General features: G+C 47.1%; 1 protein-coding gene across 1 annotated transcript in view; it reads left to right on the plus strand.

Annotated features, from left to right (window-relative positions):
- Positions 1 to 22,384, plus strand: part of LOC120916778 (astacin-like metalloendopeptidase) — a 31,061-nt gene that overhangs the window by 2,572 nt on the left and 6,105 nt on the right. Inside the window, exons 2-10 of the mRNA XM_040327716.1 lie at positions 1,167 to 1,185; positions 1,321 to 1,401; positions 3,303 to 3,437; positions 6,040 to 6,157; positions 8,131 to 8,309; positions 10,017 to 10,098; positions 13,483 to 13,610; positions 14,092 to 14,207; positions 21,326 to 21,551. Of these exons, the coding sequence (XP_040183650.1) occupies positions 1,167 to 1,185; positions 1,321 to 1,401; positions 3,303 to 3,437; positions 6,040 to 6,157; positions 8,131 to 8,309; positions 10,017 to 10,098; positions 13,483 to 13,610; positions 14,092 to 14,207; positions 21,326 to 21,551 (1,084 nt within the window). The remainder of the gene's footprint in view (positions 1 to 1,166; positions 1,186 to 1,320; positions 1,402 to 3,302; positions 3,438 to 6,039; positions 6,158 to 8,130; positions 8,310 to 10,016; positions 10,099 to 13,482; positions 13,611 to 14,091; positions 14,208 to 21,325; positions 21,552 to 22,384) is intronic.

A 22,384-nucleotide genomic window follows, 5' to 3' on the forward strand; every position in this document is an offset into this window, starting at 1 on the left:
GGACACATGTGTGGGGGAGAATGATGGGGACAAAGATGTGGGGGAGACTGATGGGGACACACATGTGGGGGAGAATTGTGGGGGCACAGATGTGGGGGGGGGACTGATGGGGGCACAGATGTGGGGGAGACTCTGATGGGGACACAGATGTGGGGGGGACTGAAGGGGACACATATGTGGGGGGGACTGAAGACTGAAGGGAAGACTGAAGGGAAGGCTGAAGGGAAGACTGGAGGGAAGGCTGGAGGGAAGGCTGGAGGGAAGGCTGAAGGGAAGACTGAAGGGAAGGCTGAAGGGAAGGCTGAAGGGAAGACTGAAGGGAAGGCTGAAGGGAAGGCTGAAGGGAAGGCTGAAAGGAAGGCTGAAAGGAAGGCTGAAGGGAAGGCTAAAGGGAAGACTGAAGGGAAGACTGAAGGGAAGACTGAAGGGAAGACTTGAGGGAAGGCTGAAGGGAAGGCTGAAGGGAAGGCTGAAGGGAAGGCTGAAAGGAAGGCTGAAGGGAAGGCTAAAGGGAAGGCTAAAGGGAAGACTGAAGGGAAGGCTGAAGGGAAGACTGAAGGGAAGGCTGAAGGGAAGGCTGAAGGGAAGGCTGAAGGGAAGGCTGAAGGGAAGGCTAAAGGGAAGGCTAAAGGGAAGACTGAAGGGGAGGCTGAAGGGAAGACTGAAGGGAAGGCTGAAGGGAAGACTGAAGGGAAGGCTGAAGAGAAGGCTGAAGGGAAGGCTGAAAGGAAGGCTGAAGGGAAGGCTAAAGGGAAGACTGAAGGGAAGGCTGAAGGAAAGGCTGAAGGGAAGGCTATAGGGAAGACTGAAGGGAAGACTGAAGGGAAGGCTGAAGGGAAGGCTGAAGGGAAGACTGAAGGGAAGGCTGGAGGGAAGGCTGAAGGGAAGACTGAAGGGAAGGCTGAAGGGAAGACTGAAGGGAAGGCTGAAGGGAAGACTGAAGGGAAGACTGAAGGGAAGGCTGAAGTTCAGCTTTAGTATGAACAAAGTGAAGGATAAATCCAAGGAAAAAAACCCAAGCCTACTTACCGACCAGCTCATTCAGCTTTAGGACTGCATATTCAGATTTTTACGTGACTGGTTCTCTTTAACCAGCAATCTCTTACAGTATATACATTATGATGCCAGTATACATCTCTTTATGTCTTCTCTCTTCTTCTTTACAGCTTCCAGGAGAAGTGGATGGTATGTAGTTTTTAGAATGTCCTGCACAAAAATGGTGAAATGAATACTATACTTTGCTTGTTGCTTTTTGACTTACCGAAATTGTTCAGATCACATTGTAGTCGATAAAACATTCAATATTTCTATGTGTAACAGATAGGTGGTCTCTTCCGCTGACCGCTCCCGAAGAAGACGACTCGGAGGATGTCTTCTCTCGAATCTTAAGGATCCACAGAGGTAAAATATTCAATAATCCGATTTTCACAAATTCAGAACGTTTTTGCAAGTTCTAGGACAAGATCTTTTAGCACTCTCGTCTCTCGCCGAAAAAAAAAGCCAAAGTGTACCACCTCCACCCATCCCTTCAACAGCAAATAGGTTACAGGACCTGCACTTTTTGTGCCTCCTTCTGCTGCCGCCCAAGGTGGCTGGCCACCACTTCTGCCTACCCCTCAGCCCGACTGTTGGATTTGGGTAGAGATTTAACTACAGTGGAACCTTAGATTACGAGCGTAATCTGTTCCAGGAGAATTCTCATAATCCAAAGCACTCGCATATCAAAGCGAGTTTCCCCATAGAAGTCAATGGAAACAAAAATAATTTGTTCCGTATTGACTTCAATGGCATGCAATACCGCATGTGGCCAGAGGAAAGGCCTGAGGACAGCTTGGCTCGGAAACCCTTGGTCTTCTGGAAGATCCTCCAGTGGGCTGCAGTTTTCAAGGGGTGGTATTGCAGAGAAAAATTGGCACAAGGCTTTTAGCCTGCCCGGAGTGCCATGGGAAAGTCTTGCTTGATACGTCTACAAGGGATCAGGGAACCCAATGGACCTTCTAATCAGTTGCAAGACTTTCTGTACAGCATCGGTAGCTCAGTTAGAGATCACTGACATTTTATTATTATTATTATTATTATTATTATTATTATTATAATTATTATAAAAAAATGCTTTTAAACGCAGTCTTACCCATGGGCCTCGATGCGTAAGACTACAATGAGCAGGGAGATTCTGATCTTCTTAACCATTTAAGGACCGCCTCCTGCACATATACGTCGGCAGAATGGCACGGCTGGGCACAAGCACGTGCCTGTACGTCCTCTTTAAGTGCCCAGACATGGGACGCGGCGCGCGCCCGCGACCTGGTCCGAAGCTCCGTGACCGCGGCCGCGGGACCAGTGGACCCGATCGCCGCTAGAGTCCCGCGATCAGTCCCTGCCGCTGAAGAACGGGGAGAGCTGTGTGTAAACAAAGCTTCCCCGTTCTTCACTGTGGCGCTGTCATTGATCGTAAGTTCCCTGATATAGGGAAACACGATCAATGACGTCACACGTCCAGCCCTGCCCCCCTACAGTTAGAAACACAGATGAGGTCACACTTAACCCCTTCAGTGCCCCCTAGCAGTTAACTCCCAAACTGCAATTGTCATTTTCACAGTAAGCAATGCATTTTTAATGCATTTTTTGCTGTGAAAATGACAATGGTCCCAAAAAAGTGTCAAAATTGTCCGATGTGTCCTCCATAATGTCACAGTCACGAAAAAAAAACGCTGATCGCCGCCATTAGTAGTAAAAAAATTTTTTTTATAAAAATGCAATAAAACTATCCCCTATTTTGTAAACGCTATAAATTTTGCGCAAACCAATCGATAAACGCTTATTGCGATTTTTTTTACCAAAAATAAGTAGAAGAATACGTATCGGCCTAAACTGAGGGGGAAAAAAAATGTTATATATATTTTTGGGGGATATTTATTATAGCAAAAAGTAAAAAATATTGCATTTTTTTCAAAATTGTCTCTCTATTTTTGTTTATAGCGCAAAAAATAAAAACCGCAGAGGTGATCAAATATCACCAAAAGAAAGCTCTATTTGTGGGGAAAAAAGGACGTAAATTTTGTTTGGGAGCCACGTCGCACGACCGCGCAATTGTCAGTTAAAGCGACGCAGTGCCGAATCGCAAAAACTGGCCGTGTCCTTTACCTGCCTAAAGGTCCGGGTCTTAAGTGGTTAATCTAGCTCCCTTACTGGCGAGGATGGACATTGTGAAAACCCAACCCTCCTAGACAAAGGTCTTCTTTACCCATAGGCTTAATGGCTGTCCTGCTTGCCCATAACTAATTTCCCCTTTTATCATTCAGGTTCTGCTGTGAAGCTGTACCACGGGGACATTGCCCTGCATTCTACCTACAGTGCCAGCAAGTGTTCCAACTGCCTATGGACCAAATCAGCAGATGGAAAGGCCAGAGTGGCCTACACCCTCTCCTCCGAATACAGTGAGTGTGGGAGCCAAGGCAGGTGTCTCTGATTCCTCTCCCAAGGCTGATCCTCTAAACCGCACACAGGACCTTGGCCCAGACATGGGAGATTCTTGGCAGAGGGCATATTTGCTTGGTGAAGTGGGATATTTTAATAAATCCGCGTTATCAGCCTGAACGGCTAAAGCCACCACCTGAGGTTTTTATTTGGATTTACGTAGAGCTGACACCTAAAATTTTGTTTGCTAAAACACTGCATATCATAAACAATTGCTTTAGTCTTTTTTTTTTTTTTTTTTTTGCAACTTGATGCTGCTGATCTCCCCCAACCTCCAGCCATCATCCTATAAATATGCATGTGATCCAGTGGCAGCTGCATGTCATTTCCCCAGGAAGGGCTTTCTTATATTAACAACCGCAGAAGTTGCCTATGCAATGATCCACGGTGTCGCCTCATAGGCCCAGATTCTCAACCGAGATACGACGGCGTATCTCCAGATACGCCGTCGTATCTCTGCGTTGAGCCGTCGTATCTATGCGAATGATTCTTAGAATCAGTTACGCATAGATATCCATTAGATCCGACAGGCGTAAGTCTCTTACGCCGTCGGATCTGAAGTGCATTTTTTTTTTTGGACCGCTAGGTGGCGCTTCCGTCGAAATCCGCGTCGAGTATGCAAATTAGCTAGATATGCGAATTCCCGAAAGTACGCGCGGCCGACGCAGCAAAGTTACGACGTTTACGTTAGGCTTTTCCCGGGGTAAAGTTGCCCCTGCTATATGAGGCGCAGCCAATGTTAAGTATGGCCGTCGTTCCCGCGTCGAAATCTGAAAAAGTTACGTTGTTTGCGTAAGTCGTCCGTGAATGGGGCTGGACGTCATTTACGTACACGTCGAAACCAATACGTCCTTGCGGCGTACTTTGACGCAAAGCACACTGGGAGATTTCAACGGACAGTGCAAGCGCCGTAAGTGAAAAACGTCAATCACGTCGGGTCATGGATAATTTACATACCACACACCCACCTCTTCACAATTTGAACGGAGCAAGTGCTTTGAGAATACTGCACTTGCCCGTCTAAGTTGCGGAGGCGTAACGTAAATCAGATACGTTACGCTCGCACAAAGTTACGCGCTCCTACGAGAATCTGGCCCACAGTCTCCATTGGAAGCACATGTGACAGGTTGACAATGCAGAAGTGCTTGGTAAAGATGGACAGGGCATTGTCATCTCACAACACAGACCTGGGCCAAACTGTGGCCCCAGGGCCACATGCGTCCCTTTTGGCTGTCCCTATCCAGCCCTTGATGCCTCCACTGTCAGCGTGCACTGAGCTTAGGAAGCTAACAGGCTCAGAAAGGTAGGCTGATAGCTGCAAGAACTGGAAGGAGAGAGCCCAAGGAGATGACTGGCAGAGCGGCATGGTTCTGGTGGGAGAGCATTGCCCATACCTCCCAACTTTTTGATAGATAAAAAGTGCATTTTATATACAACTATAGATCAGACCAAAATGAGGGACAAGTGAGGAGGAATGAGGGACAGTCCCTCCAAATCAGGGACAGTCCGTGGAAATCAGGGACAGTTGGGAGCTATGGCATTGCCTAGGAGATATCCAGACGCTCTGCTACCTGGTAATTTTTTTCCTGTATTAGCGCCTGCACGCTGTTCTATAAGGAGGTGGGTTGGGAACAGTGGAAAAAGGGGAGAATCAGAGAAATAGGGTCACGTGATTTGGTGAATGTTGTCTGAAAATGTTGTGTCGTGTGTATGCAGAACAAGTTCATCGCCAACGGCCCAACGCCTTTCGAACCAAAATCCACGGAAAAGTTGGTTGGAAGTCCGATCGTGTGTACGAGGCTTAAGAATGACGGGCCAGATTCACAGAAAAAGTACGCCGGAGTATCTGCTGATACTCCGGCGTACTTTCAAATTTGCCGCGTCGTATCTTTATTTTGAATTCCCAAACAAAGATACGACGGCATTTGGCTAAGATCCGACAGGTGTACGGCTTCGTACGCCTTTGGATCTTAGGATGCAATACTTCGGCGCCCGCTGGGTGGAGTTTGCGTCGTTTTCCGCGTCGGGTATGCTAATTAGCTGTTTACAGCGATCCACAAAGGTACGCGCGTTCGGCACATTCTCTAACGACGTCTGCTTTTCCCGTCGCAAAGTTACGGCTGCTATTTAGGTGGTGTAAAAATAGACAGCCCATGTTAAAGTATGGCCGTCGTTCCCGCGTCGAATTTCAATTATTATTTTTTTGCGTAAGTCGTCCGGGAATACAAAAGGACGTAACGCACGTCGCCGTTCAAAACATTACGTCGGGGCGACGTCATTTCGCGCAAAGCACGGCGGTAAATTACAAAACGGAGCATGCGCAGTACGTTCGGCGCGGGAACGCGCCTAATTTAAATGGTACACGCCCCATTTGAATTAGGCGGGCTTGCGCCGGACGCATTTACGCTACGCCGCCGCAAGTTTACAGGCAAGTGTAACGTAAATGAGATACGTTACGCCGCCGCGCTGCTACGTGAATCTGGCCCGATATTTCTTATCAGTCATTAATGTGGTAGATGTTGGCTTATGGGATTGTCATATGGAATTTACTTTTGCCTCTAGGCAGTGATGAGAAGAGTTTAATTACGGAAGCCTTGGGGGCCTTCAGTACTCTGACCTGTGTCCAGTTTGTTGAGCGCTCTACAGAACAAGACTATCTGAATATCTTCTCAGGAAGTGGGTACGTTGCAGTGGAAGGCTTGGTGTAGATGTCAATGTATTTCTTGGAGGCCCTCATTTATGTCTTTGGGATTGGACCATGGTTTCCAGCCATTCATTGTGCAGTAGAATTAGTCTTTTCAAGATACCATTGATACATATGTTAATATATTTCGTCAGTCTGTTCACCAGTGAAGCTTAGGCTGGCTACAGCTTCATACAGATTATCCATATATATATTATGGCCCGGATTCACAGAGAGCAAGGCGCACATTACGCCGCCGTAGCGCAAACACTGTACGCCACGCCAACGTAGCGTGGAGAGGCAAGCATTGCATTCAGCAAGCCAGTGCTCCCAACGCTGCGCCAGCGTGGGTTTCGAAGACGCATGTACATTTGTTCTGTGCAAATGGGGCAAAAAACAAATGCAAATAGGCTATGTCTTGTGCTGTTCAAAAGTAAATCACAGATTTAAAACAGAAATTACTGCTTTTGGCCACTAGATGGAGCAAAGTGTCATTTAAAATTCTTATAATACTTAAAGTGGTTGTAAACCCACTATTTGGACTTTTACCTACAGGTAAGCCTACAACAAGGCTTACCTGTAGGTAAGGAGAATATCTCCTAAACCTGCACGGTTTAGGAGATATTACCCCCGCAATGCGGGCGGCGCATGCGTAGGGGGGACTCCACGGCTGAAGGACCGGCATCGCCGGACCCTGCCGATTTTAAATCTCCCGCGCGCACGCGCGGGAGTGACGTCATCGCCGCTCCAGCCAATCACAGCGCTGGAGCGGCGATACCCGGAAGACACGCCAGAGCAAGATGACATCCTGCTCGGCGTGGACCAGGTAAGTGGTACACACCTCGTTCCGAGGTAAGTATTTCATAATAGGCTAGTATGCGGTGCATACTAGCCTATTATGCCTTTTGCATTGCAGGTTTGGGGGGAAAAAAAAAAAAGTTTATGCGGTTTACAACCGCTTTAACTCCACATAGTAACCAAATGGGGTATTTTCCAGATGTTACCTGAATGAGAATCAAGCCATTTTTCTTTTCAAGATACTGGGCCAGATTCAAGAAGCTATAGGTTGCGCGGCGCAATAGCTGTTTTGCTCCCGCGTAGCGAATGCCCCTGATTCAGGAACATCGCTACGCGGACTGCAGCCTAGGATATGACAGACATAAGCCTCCTTATGCCTTCATATCTCAGGCTGCATTCTTGCGTTGGCCGCTAGGGGGCGCGGCCATTGTGATCGGCGTATAGTATGCAAATTGCATACTACCACCGATTCACAAAAGTTGCGCGGGCCCTGCGCACGCAAGGTACGGAGTTTCCGTACGGCGACTTTAGCGCAAGGTTGCTCCTGCTATAGCAGGGGCAGCCAATGCTAAAGTATAGCCGCCCTTCCCGCTCGTGAAATTTAAATTTCACGTCGTTTACGTAAGTGATTCGTGAATGGCGCTGGACGCCATTCACGTTCACTTAGAAGCAAATGACGTCCTTGCGACGTCATTTGCCGCAATGCACGTCGGGAAAGTTTCCCGACGGAGCATGAGCTGTTCGCTCGGCGCGGGAGCGCGCCTAATTTAAATGGTTCCCGCCCCGGCGGGATCATTTACATTAGGCGCCCTTACGCCGGGCTATTTAGCATAGCGCCCGCGCAATTTACGGAGCTACTGCTCCGTGAATCGCGGGCATATCAAAATATTTGCGTGGGCGCAGAGCAAAAATCGTTGCCCTTTGCCCACGCAAATATTGCGCGGATCTACCTGAATCTGGCCCACTGTTGGTATAATAAAAAAAACATTTGGCTAGTCACAAGAAATGTATGTGGTTGTGTCTTTACACCCCTTAAATTTCACAGATGGACATTTGTATACAGGTTCCTGCAGCCGAGGTGAGGTGAAAAACCACAGTACAAAAACCTAAAAGGCACTAAAATAATAGCATATCTCATTTGATAGGAAATAAATTGTGTTTTCCCTTGTCAGGTGCTGGTCATATGTTGGGAAGATGGGAGGGGCCCAGGACATCTCTCTGATGAAGGGAGGTTGTATGGCCAGGGGAGTGGTACAGCATGAGATCCAGCACTCCCTGGGCTTCTTCCACGAGCAGAGCCGCAGCGACCGCGACAAGTTTGTAGACGTCCTGTGGCAGAACATCGATAAAGGTACAAACTCCAAATGATGTGCTGCATGCAATGAAAGAAATCAAAAAAACACTTCAAATGCTGCTTTGTGCATTGGCATACCTTGATAGATCCTGTCTGGCCTGACAGTATAGTCACCTGCTGACTTGGCATCAACCACAGGCACCTTAACTCTACAATAAGACACAGAAGTTGGGTCCAACACAATTTTACTTCAAATAATTGCAGTACAGTGGATCTTTGTTCCAGTCTTTTGAAGTGGAAGATAACAATTACTTCCCTAAGCCCTGTCTCTGCGAAGTACCAACCTGACTGGGGAAAAAACAGACTAGGACTATACTAACTAGCACTAAAAAGGAGGGCGGGACAGAGAAAGATACCAAATCATATAAGTAAACAAGCTGTAGAGGCCATAAACTGCCACTAGGTGTCAGCATACATCAAACAAAGGCAACCAGAGACAACACCGAAAAAAGACATATAAATGGGACAGAACAGGCCTTTTTTACCTTCTATCTTTGTCTTCTTCCGATTCTTTCTTTACATCTCTCACTTCTGACCTTCTCTGTCTCCATTTCTTCCTACAGTTCCTTCTGTCTGTCTATTTCTCTTTTTCTTCATACTTTCTTTCCCCCTCAAGTGTGGAAAAGTTTCCCCTGTGAAGTCGCAGACAAATTCTTTATTTTCTAACAGAAACTCCTCACAGCTTTACCCCCCCCCCCCAAAAAAAAAAGCAAAAAAAAAAAGGAGGTGTGTTTTTGAATACCCTAAACATGTAAAAAACAACCAAGAGAGCCACCTGCTGGCTAGAAATGTAACCATGGTATAATTATATCCAATAGGATATATTTAACTGGCTAAAATTTAAAAAAAATATTCCAGTCTTGAACTAGAAAATAAACCTATATAGAGAAACTATGCAATTTTTTACAGTTCAGTTCAATAAGGGAATAATATATAAGTCGGATAAAATGATTTTTTTTTCTTTCTATCTTTCTCTTCCTCCATCTCTTTCATTACATCTTTCACTTCTGACCTTCTCTGTTTATCTTTATTCCTACAGCTCCCTCTGTCTCTCATTTTTCTTTCTCTTCATCCTTTCCCTTCTCTCCAACCCTTCTCTTACTGTCTTCTTCTTTTCTTTCCTTTAAAGCGGGAGTTCACCCATTTATTTAATTGTTGCCCTTTTCCCCTTAGATGGATGCTCGTTGTGTCTAGGGGAATCGGCTATTTGTTTTAAAATATGAGCTGTACTTACCCGTTTTCGAGATGCATCTTCTTCCGTCGCTTCCGGGTATGGGTCTTCGGGACTGGGCGTTCCTTCTTGATTGACAGTCTTCCGAGAGGCTTCCGACGGTCGCATCCATCGCGTCACTCGTAGCCGAAAGAAGCCGAACGTCGGTGCGGCTCTATACTGCGCCTGCGCACCGACGTTCGGCTTCTTTCGGAAAATCGTGACGCGATGGATGCGACCGTCGGAAGCCTCTCGGAAGACTGTCAATTAAGAAGGAACGCCCGCTCCCGCAGCCCATACCCGGAAGCAGCGGAGAAGATGCATCTCATAAACGGTAAGTACGGATCATATTTTTAAACAAATAGCCGATTACCCTAGACAAAACGAGCATCCATCTAAGGGGAAAAAGTGTTCAACATGGGTGAACCTCCGCTTTAATGACTAGATCAGTTGAACATGTCCCTGAATTGCTTTTGTTGTGTCTTCTCATGTAGGTGACTGGTCTGAGTTTAATTTGGTAGACACGAATAATATGGATCTCCCATATGACTACTCTTCAGTTATGCACTATGGGAGGTAAGACCGAAAGTGAATAATTCCCTAAAATCAAGCTTCACATAAGATAAACATCAAGGCCCAGATTCAGAAAGCCCGGCGTTACTTTGTATGGGCGTAGCATATCTCAGATACGCTACGCCGCGTCGCCGCCGTAACCTAGTGAGGCAGGTTCTCTATTCAGAAAGAACCTGCGCCCTAAATTACGGTGGCGTAGCGTATGAGGGCCGGCGTAAGCCCGCCTAATTCAAAATAGGAAGATGTGGGCGTGTTTTATGTTAATTCAGTGTGACCCCACGTAAATGACGTTTTTAACGAACGGCGCATGCGCCGTCCGTGGACGTATCCCAGTGCATATGCTTCAAATTACGCCGCAAAGCCTCATTGGTTTCGACGTGAATGTAACTTACGCAAAGCCCTATTCGTGAACGCCTTACGCAAACGACTTAACGACGCAAAATTCGACGCTGGCCCGACGTCCATACTTAACATTGGCTACGCCTCATATAGCAGGGGTAACTTTACGCCGGAAAAAGTCTAACATAAACGACGTAAAAAAATGCGCCGGGCGGACGTACGTTTCTGATTCGGCATATCTACCTAATTTGTATATTCTACACGTAAATCTCCGGAAGCGCCACCTAGCGGCCAACGTAAATATGCAACTAAGATACGACGGCGTAAGAGACTTACGTCAGTCGGATCTTAGCCAAATTTCGGCGTATCTTGCTTTCTGAATACAGAAAGAAGATACGCCGGCGTATGCTAGAATTTACGCGGTGTATCAATAGATACGCCGACGTAAATTCTTTCTGAATCCGGGCCCAAGAATGATATTTGTATTTGTGTCCTTCCACCCTTAGGCCCCGTATACACGACCGGATCGATCCGCTGAAACTGGTCCGCCGGACCAGTTCCAGCGGACAGATCCGGTCGTGTGTAGGCCCGAGCGGACAATTGTCCCGCAGGTCGGACAGTTTCAAGCGGATTAAAAATCTGTCCACTGGAAACCTGTCCTTCGGACGTATTTGGTCATCTGTACAGACTCACCGGACACGTCCGACCGACCGACCGCCATCCCTCGCATGCGTCGTACTGATACGACACATGCGTGGAAGCTTTGAACTTTCAGGGCCGCCCACGTCGCCGCGTCATCGGCGCGGCCACGCCCCGCTTATTGTTTACACGCGGATTTCTGTCTGATGGTGTGTACAACCATCAGACAGAAATCCGGCAGCGGTCGCAGCGGATCTATCCGCTGAAAACGGTTCGGCGGACCGATTTCAGCGGATCGATCCGGTCGTGTGACGGGGCCTTAGAGGCTAAAGCCTTGTACACACGATCGGAATTTCCAATGAAAAAAGTCAGACGGAATTTTTTCATCGGATATTCCGACCGTGTGTGGGCTCCATCAGAGTTTTTTCTGTCAGAGTTTAGAAAAATAAAACATGTGAAGTTCCGATCGTCTGTGTGGAACTCCGACGGAGAAAAAAAACCACACATGTTCAGAATCAAGTCGACGCATGCTCGGAAGCATTGAACTTCATTTTTTTTTCAGCTTGTCGTAGTGTTTTACGTCACAGCGTTTTGGACGGTCGGAATTTGGTCTGACAGTGTGTATGCAAGACAGCTTGAACGGAACTTTGACGAAAAATTCCATCGGATTTTATTCCATCGAAAATTTCAATCGTGTGTACAGGACTTTTTTCCCCCCCTAAATTCTGGCTCCCCTATGTATCAATATAGCATTTATGTACTTATTTTGCAAAAAAAATTCCACACCAGCGCCCTTTTCCCTTCCTATCATTGCTCAAGGATAAGGTTGGGCGTTTAGGAGTTTCCCATGCCCTGATCCCATCTCCTGGCAAAGTTCTTCAAGCAATAAATTACCAAAAAAAGATAACTCCTAGACCAGGGGTCTCCAAACTACGGCCCTTTGCTAGCCTTTATCCGGCCCTTGGGGCGTTATTTTGCCATATGATATGAGGTACTATTCTTCCCACTGACACCAACAATAGGGCACTATTTCTTTCACTGATACTAGTGATGGGGCACTACTCCTCCTCCTATTGATCACTAACATCAAGGCCACGTTTATCCTTACTGATGTCGGACCGAGGACATTTTCTACCCCCAATAGCCACAATCCGGCCCCCTTAACCACTTCCCGACCGCCGCATGTATATGTACGTCCACAGAATGGCACGTACAGGCAAATGGGCGTACAGGTACGTCCTTGCCTTCTAGCGGGTGGGGGGTCCGATCGGGACCCCCCCCCGCTACATGCGGCGGTTGGATTCCCGCGGGGAGCGATCCGGGACGACGGCGCGGCTATTCGTTTATAGCCGCTCCGTCGCGATCGCTCCCCGGAGCTGAAGAATGGGGAGAGCCGTATGTAAACACGGCTTCCCCGTGCTTCACTGTGGCGGCGTATCGATCGAGTGATCCCTTATATAGGGAGACCCGATCGATGACGTCAGACCTACAGCCACACCCCCCTACTGTTGTAAACACACACTAGGTGAACCCCAACTCCTACAGCGCCCCCTGTGGTTAACTCCCAAACTGCAACTGTCATTTTCACAATAAAGAATGCAATTTAAATGCATTTTTTGCTGTGAAAATGACAATGGTCCCAAAAATGTGTCAAAATTGTCCGATGTGTCCGCCATAATGTCGCAGTCACGAAAAAAATCGCTGATCGCCGCCATTAGTAGTAAAAAAAATAAAAAAAAAATAAAAATGCAATAAAACTATCCCCTATTTTGTAAACGCTATAAATTTTGCGCAAACCAATCGATAAACGCCTATTGCAATTTTTTTAACCAAAAATATGTAGAAGAATACGTATCGCCCTAAACTGAGGGAAAAAATAATGTTATATATATTTTTGGGGGATATTTATTATAGCAAAAAGTAAAAAATATTGATTTTTTTTCAAAATTGTCGCTCTATTTTTGTTTATAGCGCAAAAAATAAAAACCGCAGAGGTGATCAAATACCACCAAAAGAAAGCTCTATTTGTGGGGAAAAAAGGACGCCAATTTTGTTTGGGAGCCACGTCGCACGACCGCGCAATTGTCTGTTAAAGCTACGCAGTGCCGAATCGCAAAACCTGGCCTGGGCATTTAGCTGCCTAAAGGTCCGGGCTTAAGTGGTTAAAGTCTGAAGGACAGAAAACTGTCCCTTTGTTTGAAAAGTTTGGAGACCCCTGCCCTAGACTGATTCACCAACCAGAGACAAAGTGCTGGATTGGTGTATGGGTGGCTGGCAGTCTCTGTACTGTTAGGGAAGATCCAGCCGTTACCTGTGGCCCCTATAGGGGTGGCGCTACATAAATTTTAGCAGGAGTTGGACTTTTACTCTCTCCATCAGTAAAGAGTACCTGTTGTATTTTTTTTGCAGGTACTCCTATTCCAATACATCGGGGGAGCCAAGCCTCATACCCAAACCAGACCAGTCTGTGGGAATCGGGCAGAGATTTGGGCTGAGTTCACTAGACCTTTCCAAGCTTAAGAAGCTGTATGATTGTAGTAAGTATATCGGAAGGATCCCGTTTTATCTGCAGCTCAGTTTTTAGACTGTCCATAATCAGCAGATATGTGAAGCTGAACAGTGAGTATTCTTACACCCCCCCCCCCCCCTTAAATTTGTCTTTTGGCTGCTGTCAGGGCTGTCTTTAAGGCAGGGCAAAAGGGGAAGATGCCCTGGGCCCTGTGATTGTTGTGGGGCCCAAAGCAGCTGCCTCATACTTGCCAACTATCCCAGTTTAAATCCCCTAGCCCCTTGAAGTTTTAGTCCTTCGCTGTGTTCTGATATCCGGGTGTGAAGTTTGGAGACCACTGCCCTAGACCTAAATTAGCATGTTCCCTTCCCCAGAGATGGGCTTAAAGGTTTGTGTTCCCTTTTGAGCCAGTTGTTGTGTTAAGAGAACCCGAATGTCACATAAAGCGTTATTTTAACCCTTTACCCCTTTCTTCTGTTATTCCAGTCTGATTTGTGTTCTTGTTTCAGACGAATGCAGTTTTTTAGTCACGGGGACCAATGGCTCTCTGAACTTTGATGCCCCCATGTCTACGTATTCTGACGCCACAAACTGCCTATGGCTTGTGAGAGTCAACAGGAATAAGGTAAAGTGTGCTTTGTCTAAAGGTGTGAGTACAAATCCAAATAACAAATACAATGCTTTGCTAAGCAGTACTGGTGGGAGCTCATAGAGCTGCCTTTACCTCTTCCAGTACTGTCATGTAAAAATGCTGCATTCTTTTCTTTGACCACTAGGTGGCAAATCAGAGCCAAATAGACGGTTTTAGCCATCGACGGTTACACAAGGGGTATACTGTATATCAGTGGTCTCCAAAACTACGGCCCCTGGGCCAGATGTGGCCCTTTGCTTGCCTTTATGTGGCCCTTGGGACACTTTTCCTCCCTCTGACATCAACAATGGGGTATTATTTTTCCCACTGACACCCAATCATGGAGCATAAATTCTTGCTCTGACACCAAAGATGGGGCACTATTCCTGCCACTGACACCAACAATGGGGCACTATTCCTCACACTGACACCAATGATGGGACACTATTCCTCCCACTGACACCAATGATGGGGCACTATTTCCTTACACTGACACCAACAATGGGGCACTATTCCTCACACTGGCACCAACAATGGGACACTATTCCTCCCACTGACACCAAAAATTGGGAACTACAGTGGAACCTCGGATTGCGAGTAACGCAGTTAAGAAGCGTTTTTGCAATACGAGCACTGGCCCGGATTCAGATACAATGGTGTATCTATTCGCGGGGCGTAACGTATCTCAGATACGTTACGCCGCCGTAAATTAGGGCGCAAGTTCCGTATTCAGAAAGAACTTGCGCCCTATGTTACGGCGGCGTAACGTATGTCGTCCGGCGTAAGCCCGCCTAATTCAAATGTGTTTGATGTGGGCGTGTTTGATTCAAATTCACTGTGACCCCACGTATTTGACGTATTTGCGCCGTTCGTGAAAAAATCCCAGTGCGCATGTTTGAAATTACGCCGCAAATCGTCAATGCTTTAGACGTGAACGTAACTTACATACAACCCTATTCGCGAACGACTTACTCAAACAACGTAAAATTTTAAAAATTCGACGCGGGAAGGACGTCCATACTTAACATAGGATACGGCTCATATAGCAGGGGTAACTTTACGCCGGGAAAAGCCTAACGTAAACGACGTAAAAAAATGCGCCGGGCGGACGTACGTTTCTGAATCGGCGTAACTACCTAATTTGCATATTCCTCGCAAAAATATACGGAAGCGCCACCTGGCGGCCAGCGTAAATATGCAGCCTAAGATACTTACGCCGGCCGTATCTTAGTAAAATTCTGGCGTATCTTGCTTTCTGAATACAGAAAGAACATACGCCGGCGCTTTGTAGCACTTACGCAGCGTATCAATAGATACGCCGGCGTAAAGGCTATCTGAATCCGGGCCACTGTATTTAAAAAAATCGTAACTCGGTTTGCGAGTGTTGTCTCGCAAAACAAGCACGATTCAGGCCAAATCGGTGTGCAGTACCGCGTTTGGCCTGAGGTTGGGGGTCCTGGAGCCGAGAAGAGCCGACGAGCTTTGCCGAAGTCAGCCGAAGTGTCCTTGGGCCTTTTCGGTAGTTTCCTAGGCTCTCCAGCGCCCCCCCCACCTCTGGCTGCATGCGGTATTGCATGCCATTGAAGTCAATGCGGAACTAATTATATTCGATTCCATTGACTTCTATGGGGAAACTCGCTTTGATATGCAAGTGCTTTGGATTACGAGCATTCTCCTGGAACGGATTATACTCGTAATCCGAGGTTCCACTGTATTCCTCTTCCACCTAACCACAGGGGTGCTATGTAGTTACTCCCACTGTCCACAGTCTGGCCCCCCTAAAGTCTGGAGGACATTAAACTGGCCCTTTGTTTAGAAAGTTTGGAGACCCCTGCTGTGTATATGATGTGCTTTGTCTTGTTACAAATCAGTGATGTCTATATGAATACCTTAAATATTATGACAGGCGTAGCTCTCCTCACCCCTGGGCAGCTGGGAATGCGCCTTGCATTTTAAGGTTGGGTCTTGGCTTATTGTGGAGTAAAACAAACAGTTGGGTGCCAGTCGGTTTACTCATTTCGGCAGTTTATTCAAAACAATAAACTTGTGGAAAGATGGTTAGGGGGACACATGATATCCAAAATAGCGCAGAAATAACCCTGGCCTTCTGGTAACAGCAAAACAGATAGTTGCCCTTTACCAGTAGGTTTTGGTGGCCATGGAATGTTCAATAGCAGCCTCTGAATAATAAAAGATCCTATAAAAGTAGACACTATTCCTCCCTCCGACATCAACAATGGGGTAGTATTCCTCCCACTGACACCAATCATGGAGCACACATTCTTCCTCTGACACCAAAGATGGGTCACTATTCCTCCCACTGACACCAAAGATGGGTCACTATTCCTCCCACTGACACCAAAGATGGGTCACTATTCCTTCTACAGACACCATAGATGGGTCACTATTCCTCCCACTGACACCAAAGATGGGTCACTATTCCTCCCATTCCTGACACCAAAGACGGGTCACTATTCCTCCCACTGACACCAAAGATGGGTCACTATTCCTCTCACTGACATCAAAGATGGGTCACTATTCCTCCCACTGACACCAAAGATGGGTCACTATTCCTCCCACTGACACCAAAGATGGGTCACTATTCCTCCCACTGACACCAAAGATGGGTCAATATTCCTCCCACTGACACCAAAGATGGGTCACTATTCCTCCCACTGACACCAATGATGGGAGCACTATTCCTCCCACTGACCCCAAAGATGGGTCACTATTCCTCCCACTGACACCAATGATGGGAGCACTATTCCTCCCACTGACACCAAAGATGGGTCACTATTCCTCCCACTGACACCAAAGATGGGTCACTATTCCTCCCACTGACACCAAAGATGGGTCACTATTCCTCCCACTGACACCATAGATGGGTCACTATTCCTCTCACTGACACCAACGATGGGTCTCTCTATACCTCCCACTGACACCAAAGATGGGTCACTATTCCTCCCACTGACACCAAAGATGGGTCACTATTCCTCCCACTGACATCAAAGATGGGTCACTATTCCACACCTCCCAACTTTTTGAGATGGGAATGAGGGACGCCTATCAGCAAAAGTATGCAGGCATAGGACACACCCCTTGCCACGCCCCCTTAAAGGAGAATTGTACAAAAAAACAAGATTGGTTAAACCCAAAAGTGCTTTTTTTACCACTACTATTCCTTTATATTGGCTTTTGGAATTTACAAATGCAGCAATTTAGAAATCAGATGAAAGTTTTAGCACTTTTTGATAGATAAAAAGTGTATTTTATATACAACTATATGGACCAGACCAAAATGAGGGACAAATGAGGAGAAATGAGGGACAGAGGGACATTGCTCCAAATCAGGGACAGTCCCTTGAAATCCGGGACAGTTGGGAGCTATGCTATTCCTCCTACTGACACAAAGGGGCAATATTTCTCCCACTCATACCAATGATGGGGCACTTTTTCTCCCACTGATACCAATGATGATCATGATTCCTCCCACTGACACCAATTATGGAGCATGTATTCTTCCTCTGACACCACAGATGGGGCACTATTCCTCCCACTGACACCAATGATGGGGCACTATTTCTCCCACTGATACCAATGATGGAGCACTATTCCCCCGACTGATACCAATGATGGAACACTATTCCTCCCACTGGCACCAGTGATGGGACACTATTCCTCCCACTGACACCAATGATGGGACACTATTCCTCCCACTGACACCAATGATGGAGCACTATTCCTCCCACTGATACGGCACTATTCTTCCCACTAATACCAATGATGGGGTACTATTCCTCCCACCGATACCAATGATGGGGTACTATTCCTCCCACCGATACCAATGATGGGGTACTATTCCTCCCACTGATACCAATGATGGGGTACTATTCCTCCCACTGATACCAATGATAGGACACTACTCCTCCCACTAATAACAATGATGGGGCACTATTCCTCCCCCTTTGGTTCCAGCAATGGGGCACTATTCCTCCCATTGACCCCAACAATATGGCACTGTTCCTCCCACTAATACCAATAATTGGACACAATTCCTTTTCCTTTCACCACAGGGATGCTATGTATTTTCTTTTTTTTTTTTTTACTACGGCTGTCCACCAAGCCTGAGGCATTATCTACTCCTAAAGTCTGAAGGACAGTAAAGTAGCCCTTTGTTTAGAAAGTTTGGAGACCTCCTGTTAAGGGCAGCTATTGATGACCCTTGATTCTTGAGCGGCAAAATTTAAATCCTTTAAGTGCAGCTGTTGGTGGCCCTATAGATGTAGCCTCCTAAAAATGATAGATCCTTAAAAAACAGATGTTGGTGGCAATGTAGTCTTCAGTAGTAGCAACCTAATAGTAAGTGTCCCTCTGACCCTATGCAAGCAGTCAAAGTTCCTACCGGGCCTATTCTGGCACTTCTCTCCTACATGTAAAAATCATCATTTTTTTGCTAATTCATGAATTAACAAAACAGTAAAGTTAGCCCAATTTTTTTGTATAATGTGAAAGATGATGTTACGCCGAGTAAATAGATACCCAACATGTCGCGCTTTAAAATTGCGCATAACTCATGGAATAGCGCCAGACTTTGGTACTTAAAAATCTCCATAGGCGACGCTTAATTTTTTTTTACAGGTTACCAGTTTAGAGTTACAGTCTAGTGCTAGAATTGTTGCTCGCGCTCTAACGCACGCGGCGATTCCTCACACGTGTGGTTTGAGTGACGTTTACATATGTGGGCAGGAACTTACGCGTGTGTTTGCTTCTGAGTGCGACCTACCGCGGACAGTGGCATTTAGTTTTTTTTTTTTTTTTTACTTAATTTTTTTAAACTTTTTTTTTTTTTTTTATCACTTTTATTCCTATTACAAGGAATGTAAACATCCCTTGTAATAGGAATCTATTGTGACAGGTCCTCTTTATGGAGAGATGCAGGGTCAACAAGACCCCGCTGTCAGCATGAGATCAGTGAATTTGTTTTCCTCGATCTCATGCTGACAGCGGCGATGGCGGCTTTGTTTACATTTGGGATCCCGGGCGTGACGTCATAACGTCGCGCCTGGGCCTCCGACGGTCATAGAGATGACTGGTGACCATCTGCTCACCGGAAATCTCTATCGTCGTCATCCGGTGCCGGCCGATTCGTTCTCCAGGCCTCCGATAGCGCAGGAGAGCCCGGAGAAGCAACGGATGTCGGCTATAAGAACGATCAAGCGGCGGAACTGACGACCGGAGGTAGGGTAGTGGTCAAAAGTGTTCAGCATAGCAGAACTTTATGAATATTTTTTCCTCTGAATAGCCACCTTTATGTTCTCTTAGAGATGCTCGTCATCTCCCTTCTCAGTATCCTTAGGACTTAGCACAGGTCAGTTTAAATTCCTTGGGCTCCCTAGCACATGTGGGGCATAGGGTGACCACGTGTCCCAGATTGCCCGGGACAGTCCCGCATTGTGCGGGTCTGTCCTGGGTACCTTTATTCCAGGATAATACAGTATCCCTGAATTAAACTGATACAGCCACCCCCCCCCCCCCTCACCCCAGGCCGATCTGATGCCCCCAAAAAAGGCCGTCATATCACCACTTTACTCACTGACAGTACTTCTCCTGGCTGGGAATGTCTGGAGGAGCACAATCCCCGCCCCCTACTTGTGATTGGAGAAATCATAAATCCCGCCTCTTGTGTCCAACCACTGTGCTGTGATTCGTTGGAGCACAAGCTGATTTTTGAGAAGGAGGGGTGTCCCTGAATGGTAGTTTGGAAATGTGGTCACCCTAGTGGGGCAAGGTCCAAGAAGAAGACCTCAGTCTTCACGGTGGCATTCTCTCCAGGCAAAAACCCCAGGACAGAATATAAGATCTTCACGGAGTCATCTTCCCCGGGCAGCAGCCCAGGAGAAAAGGCAATCACAGGAACAAACCCCTCAGTGATTGGCCAAGTCAGATAAATACATTGTTTCTTCTCACGCTAACTACTGGAGAACAACTCAACAGTAGAGTTGAGTGGACACCTGGATGTTTGGGTTCGGGTCCGAACCCGAACTTTAAAAAAAAAGTTTGGGTTCGGGAACCCGAACCCGAACTCCGAACCCCATTGTAGTCAATGGGACACGGACTTTTAGGAAAAAAAATGCGCGGAGGTCCCCGCAAATTCAATAACCAGACCCTTTAGGTCTGGTATGGATATTAAGGGGAACCCCGCCGTCAATTGAAAAAAAAAAATGATGTGCGGTTCCCCCTAAATATCCATAACCAGACCCGTTATCCGAGCACGTTGACCTGGCCGGCCGCAGAAAAGAGGGGGGGACAGAGTGCGCCCCCCCCTCTCCTGAACCGCACCAGGCCACATGCCCTCAACATTGGGAGGGTGCTTTGGGGTGCCCCCAAAGCACCTTGTCCCCATGTTGATGGGGACAAGGGTCTCATCCCCACAACCCTTGCCCGGTGGTTGTGGGGGTATGCGGGGGGGGTCAGGATCTGGGGGTCCCCTTTGTTAAAGGGGTCTTCCAGATTCTGATAAGCCTCCCGCCCGCAAGGGTTGTGGGGATGAGATCCTTGTCCCCATCAACATGGGGACAAGGTGCTTTGGGGGCCACCCCAAAGCACCCTCCCAATGTTGAGGGCATGTGGCCTGGTGCGGTTCAGGAGAGGGGGGGGCCGCACTCTGTCCCCCCCTCTTTTCTGCGGCCGGCCAGGTCAACGTGCTCGGATAACGGGTCTGGTTATGGATATTTAGGGGGAACCGCACTTCAATTTTTTTTTTTAAATTGACGGCGGGGTTCCCCTTAATATCCATACCAGACCTAAAGGGTCTGGTTATTGAATTTGCGGGGACCTCCGCGCATTTTTTTTTCCCCGAACTCCGAACAAGGACCCGAACTTTTTCCAATTATTCGGTTTCGGGTCCGGGTTCGGGAAAAACCCAAAGTCCGTACCGAACCCGAACGTTACAGTTCGGGTTCGCTCAACTCTACTCAACAGCAGCAGGCAGAAGCAATCAAAGTCCTTGGCTTTGGAGAAACCTAGGAACACTCCAGCTTAAGGCAGGTTGCCGACACGCGTTGTATACTTTTATATAAAACATGACATGTTACAGAACCGATATTTTACAGGTGTACCTGCAGTTTGACACATTTAATGTGTCTCCCTATGGTGAATGTACATCTGGCTTCATCACGGTGTACGACGGTTCAAGCAAAGACGCTCCATTGTTGGTGGAGAGGGCATGCAATGACCAGGAACTCCCTCTGCTGGTGGCATCTGGAAGAGACTTGCTGGTGGAACTTGTACGTGAAGTCTCTTTCTCTTCCACTGATGTAACGGCTTTCTATAGTTTAGGTATGAGCAGCACAATCAAATAATAAATCAACTGTAAAGTATATATACTGTATCTATAATCTTTGTTTTACAAATACATATTTCAATTGACATAGGAGCACGCAGAGCACTACAGTTTAGCTAAAGAGACTGTCCAGATCATGACACTACTTTCTTTGTAGTTCCTTATGTAAAACCTCCTACAGAGCCCAATGGCTTGTTCCAGGCTTTAAATCAATGGGGTGGATTCAGTAAGCAATTGCGTCTGCGTATCCATAGTTACGCAACGCAATTGGTTAGTTGCGCCGGCGTATCGACTGCTCCTGATTTAGAAAGGTTGATACGCTGACTGCAGCCTAAGATATGACTGGCATAAGGCTCTTATGCCGTCGTATCTTAGGCTGCATTCTTACGATGGCCGCTAGGTGGCGTTCCCGTAGTGGTCAGCGTAGAGTATGCAAATTGCATACTAACGCCGATTCACAACCGTACGCGCGCCCTGCGTACGCAGTTTACGTCGTTTGCGTTCGTCGGGTTCCGCGTAAGGCTGCTCCTGCTATTAGCAGGGGCAGCCAATGCTAAGTATACCCGTCGTTCCCGCGTCGCAATGTTTGAAAATTACGTTGTTTGCGTAAGTGAATCGTGAATGGCGCTGGACGCCATTTATGTTCACGTTAAAGCAAATGACGTCCTTGCGACGTCATTTGCCGCAATGCACGTCTGGAAAGTTTCCCGACGGAGCATGCGCACTACGTTCGGCGCGGGAACGCGCCTAATTTAAATGATCCACGCCCCCTACGGGATCATTTAAATTACGCGCGCTTACACCGGCCATTTTTACGGAGCGCCCACGC

Source organism: Rana temporaria, chromosome 11, assembly GCF_905171775.1.
Source record: "Rana temporaria chromosome 11, aRanTem1.1, whole genome shotgun sequence".
Classification (NCBI taxonomy): domain Eukaryota; kingdom Metazoa; phylum Chordata; class Amphibia; order Anura; family Ranidae; genus Rana; species Rana temporaria.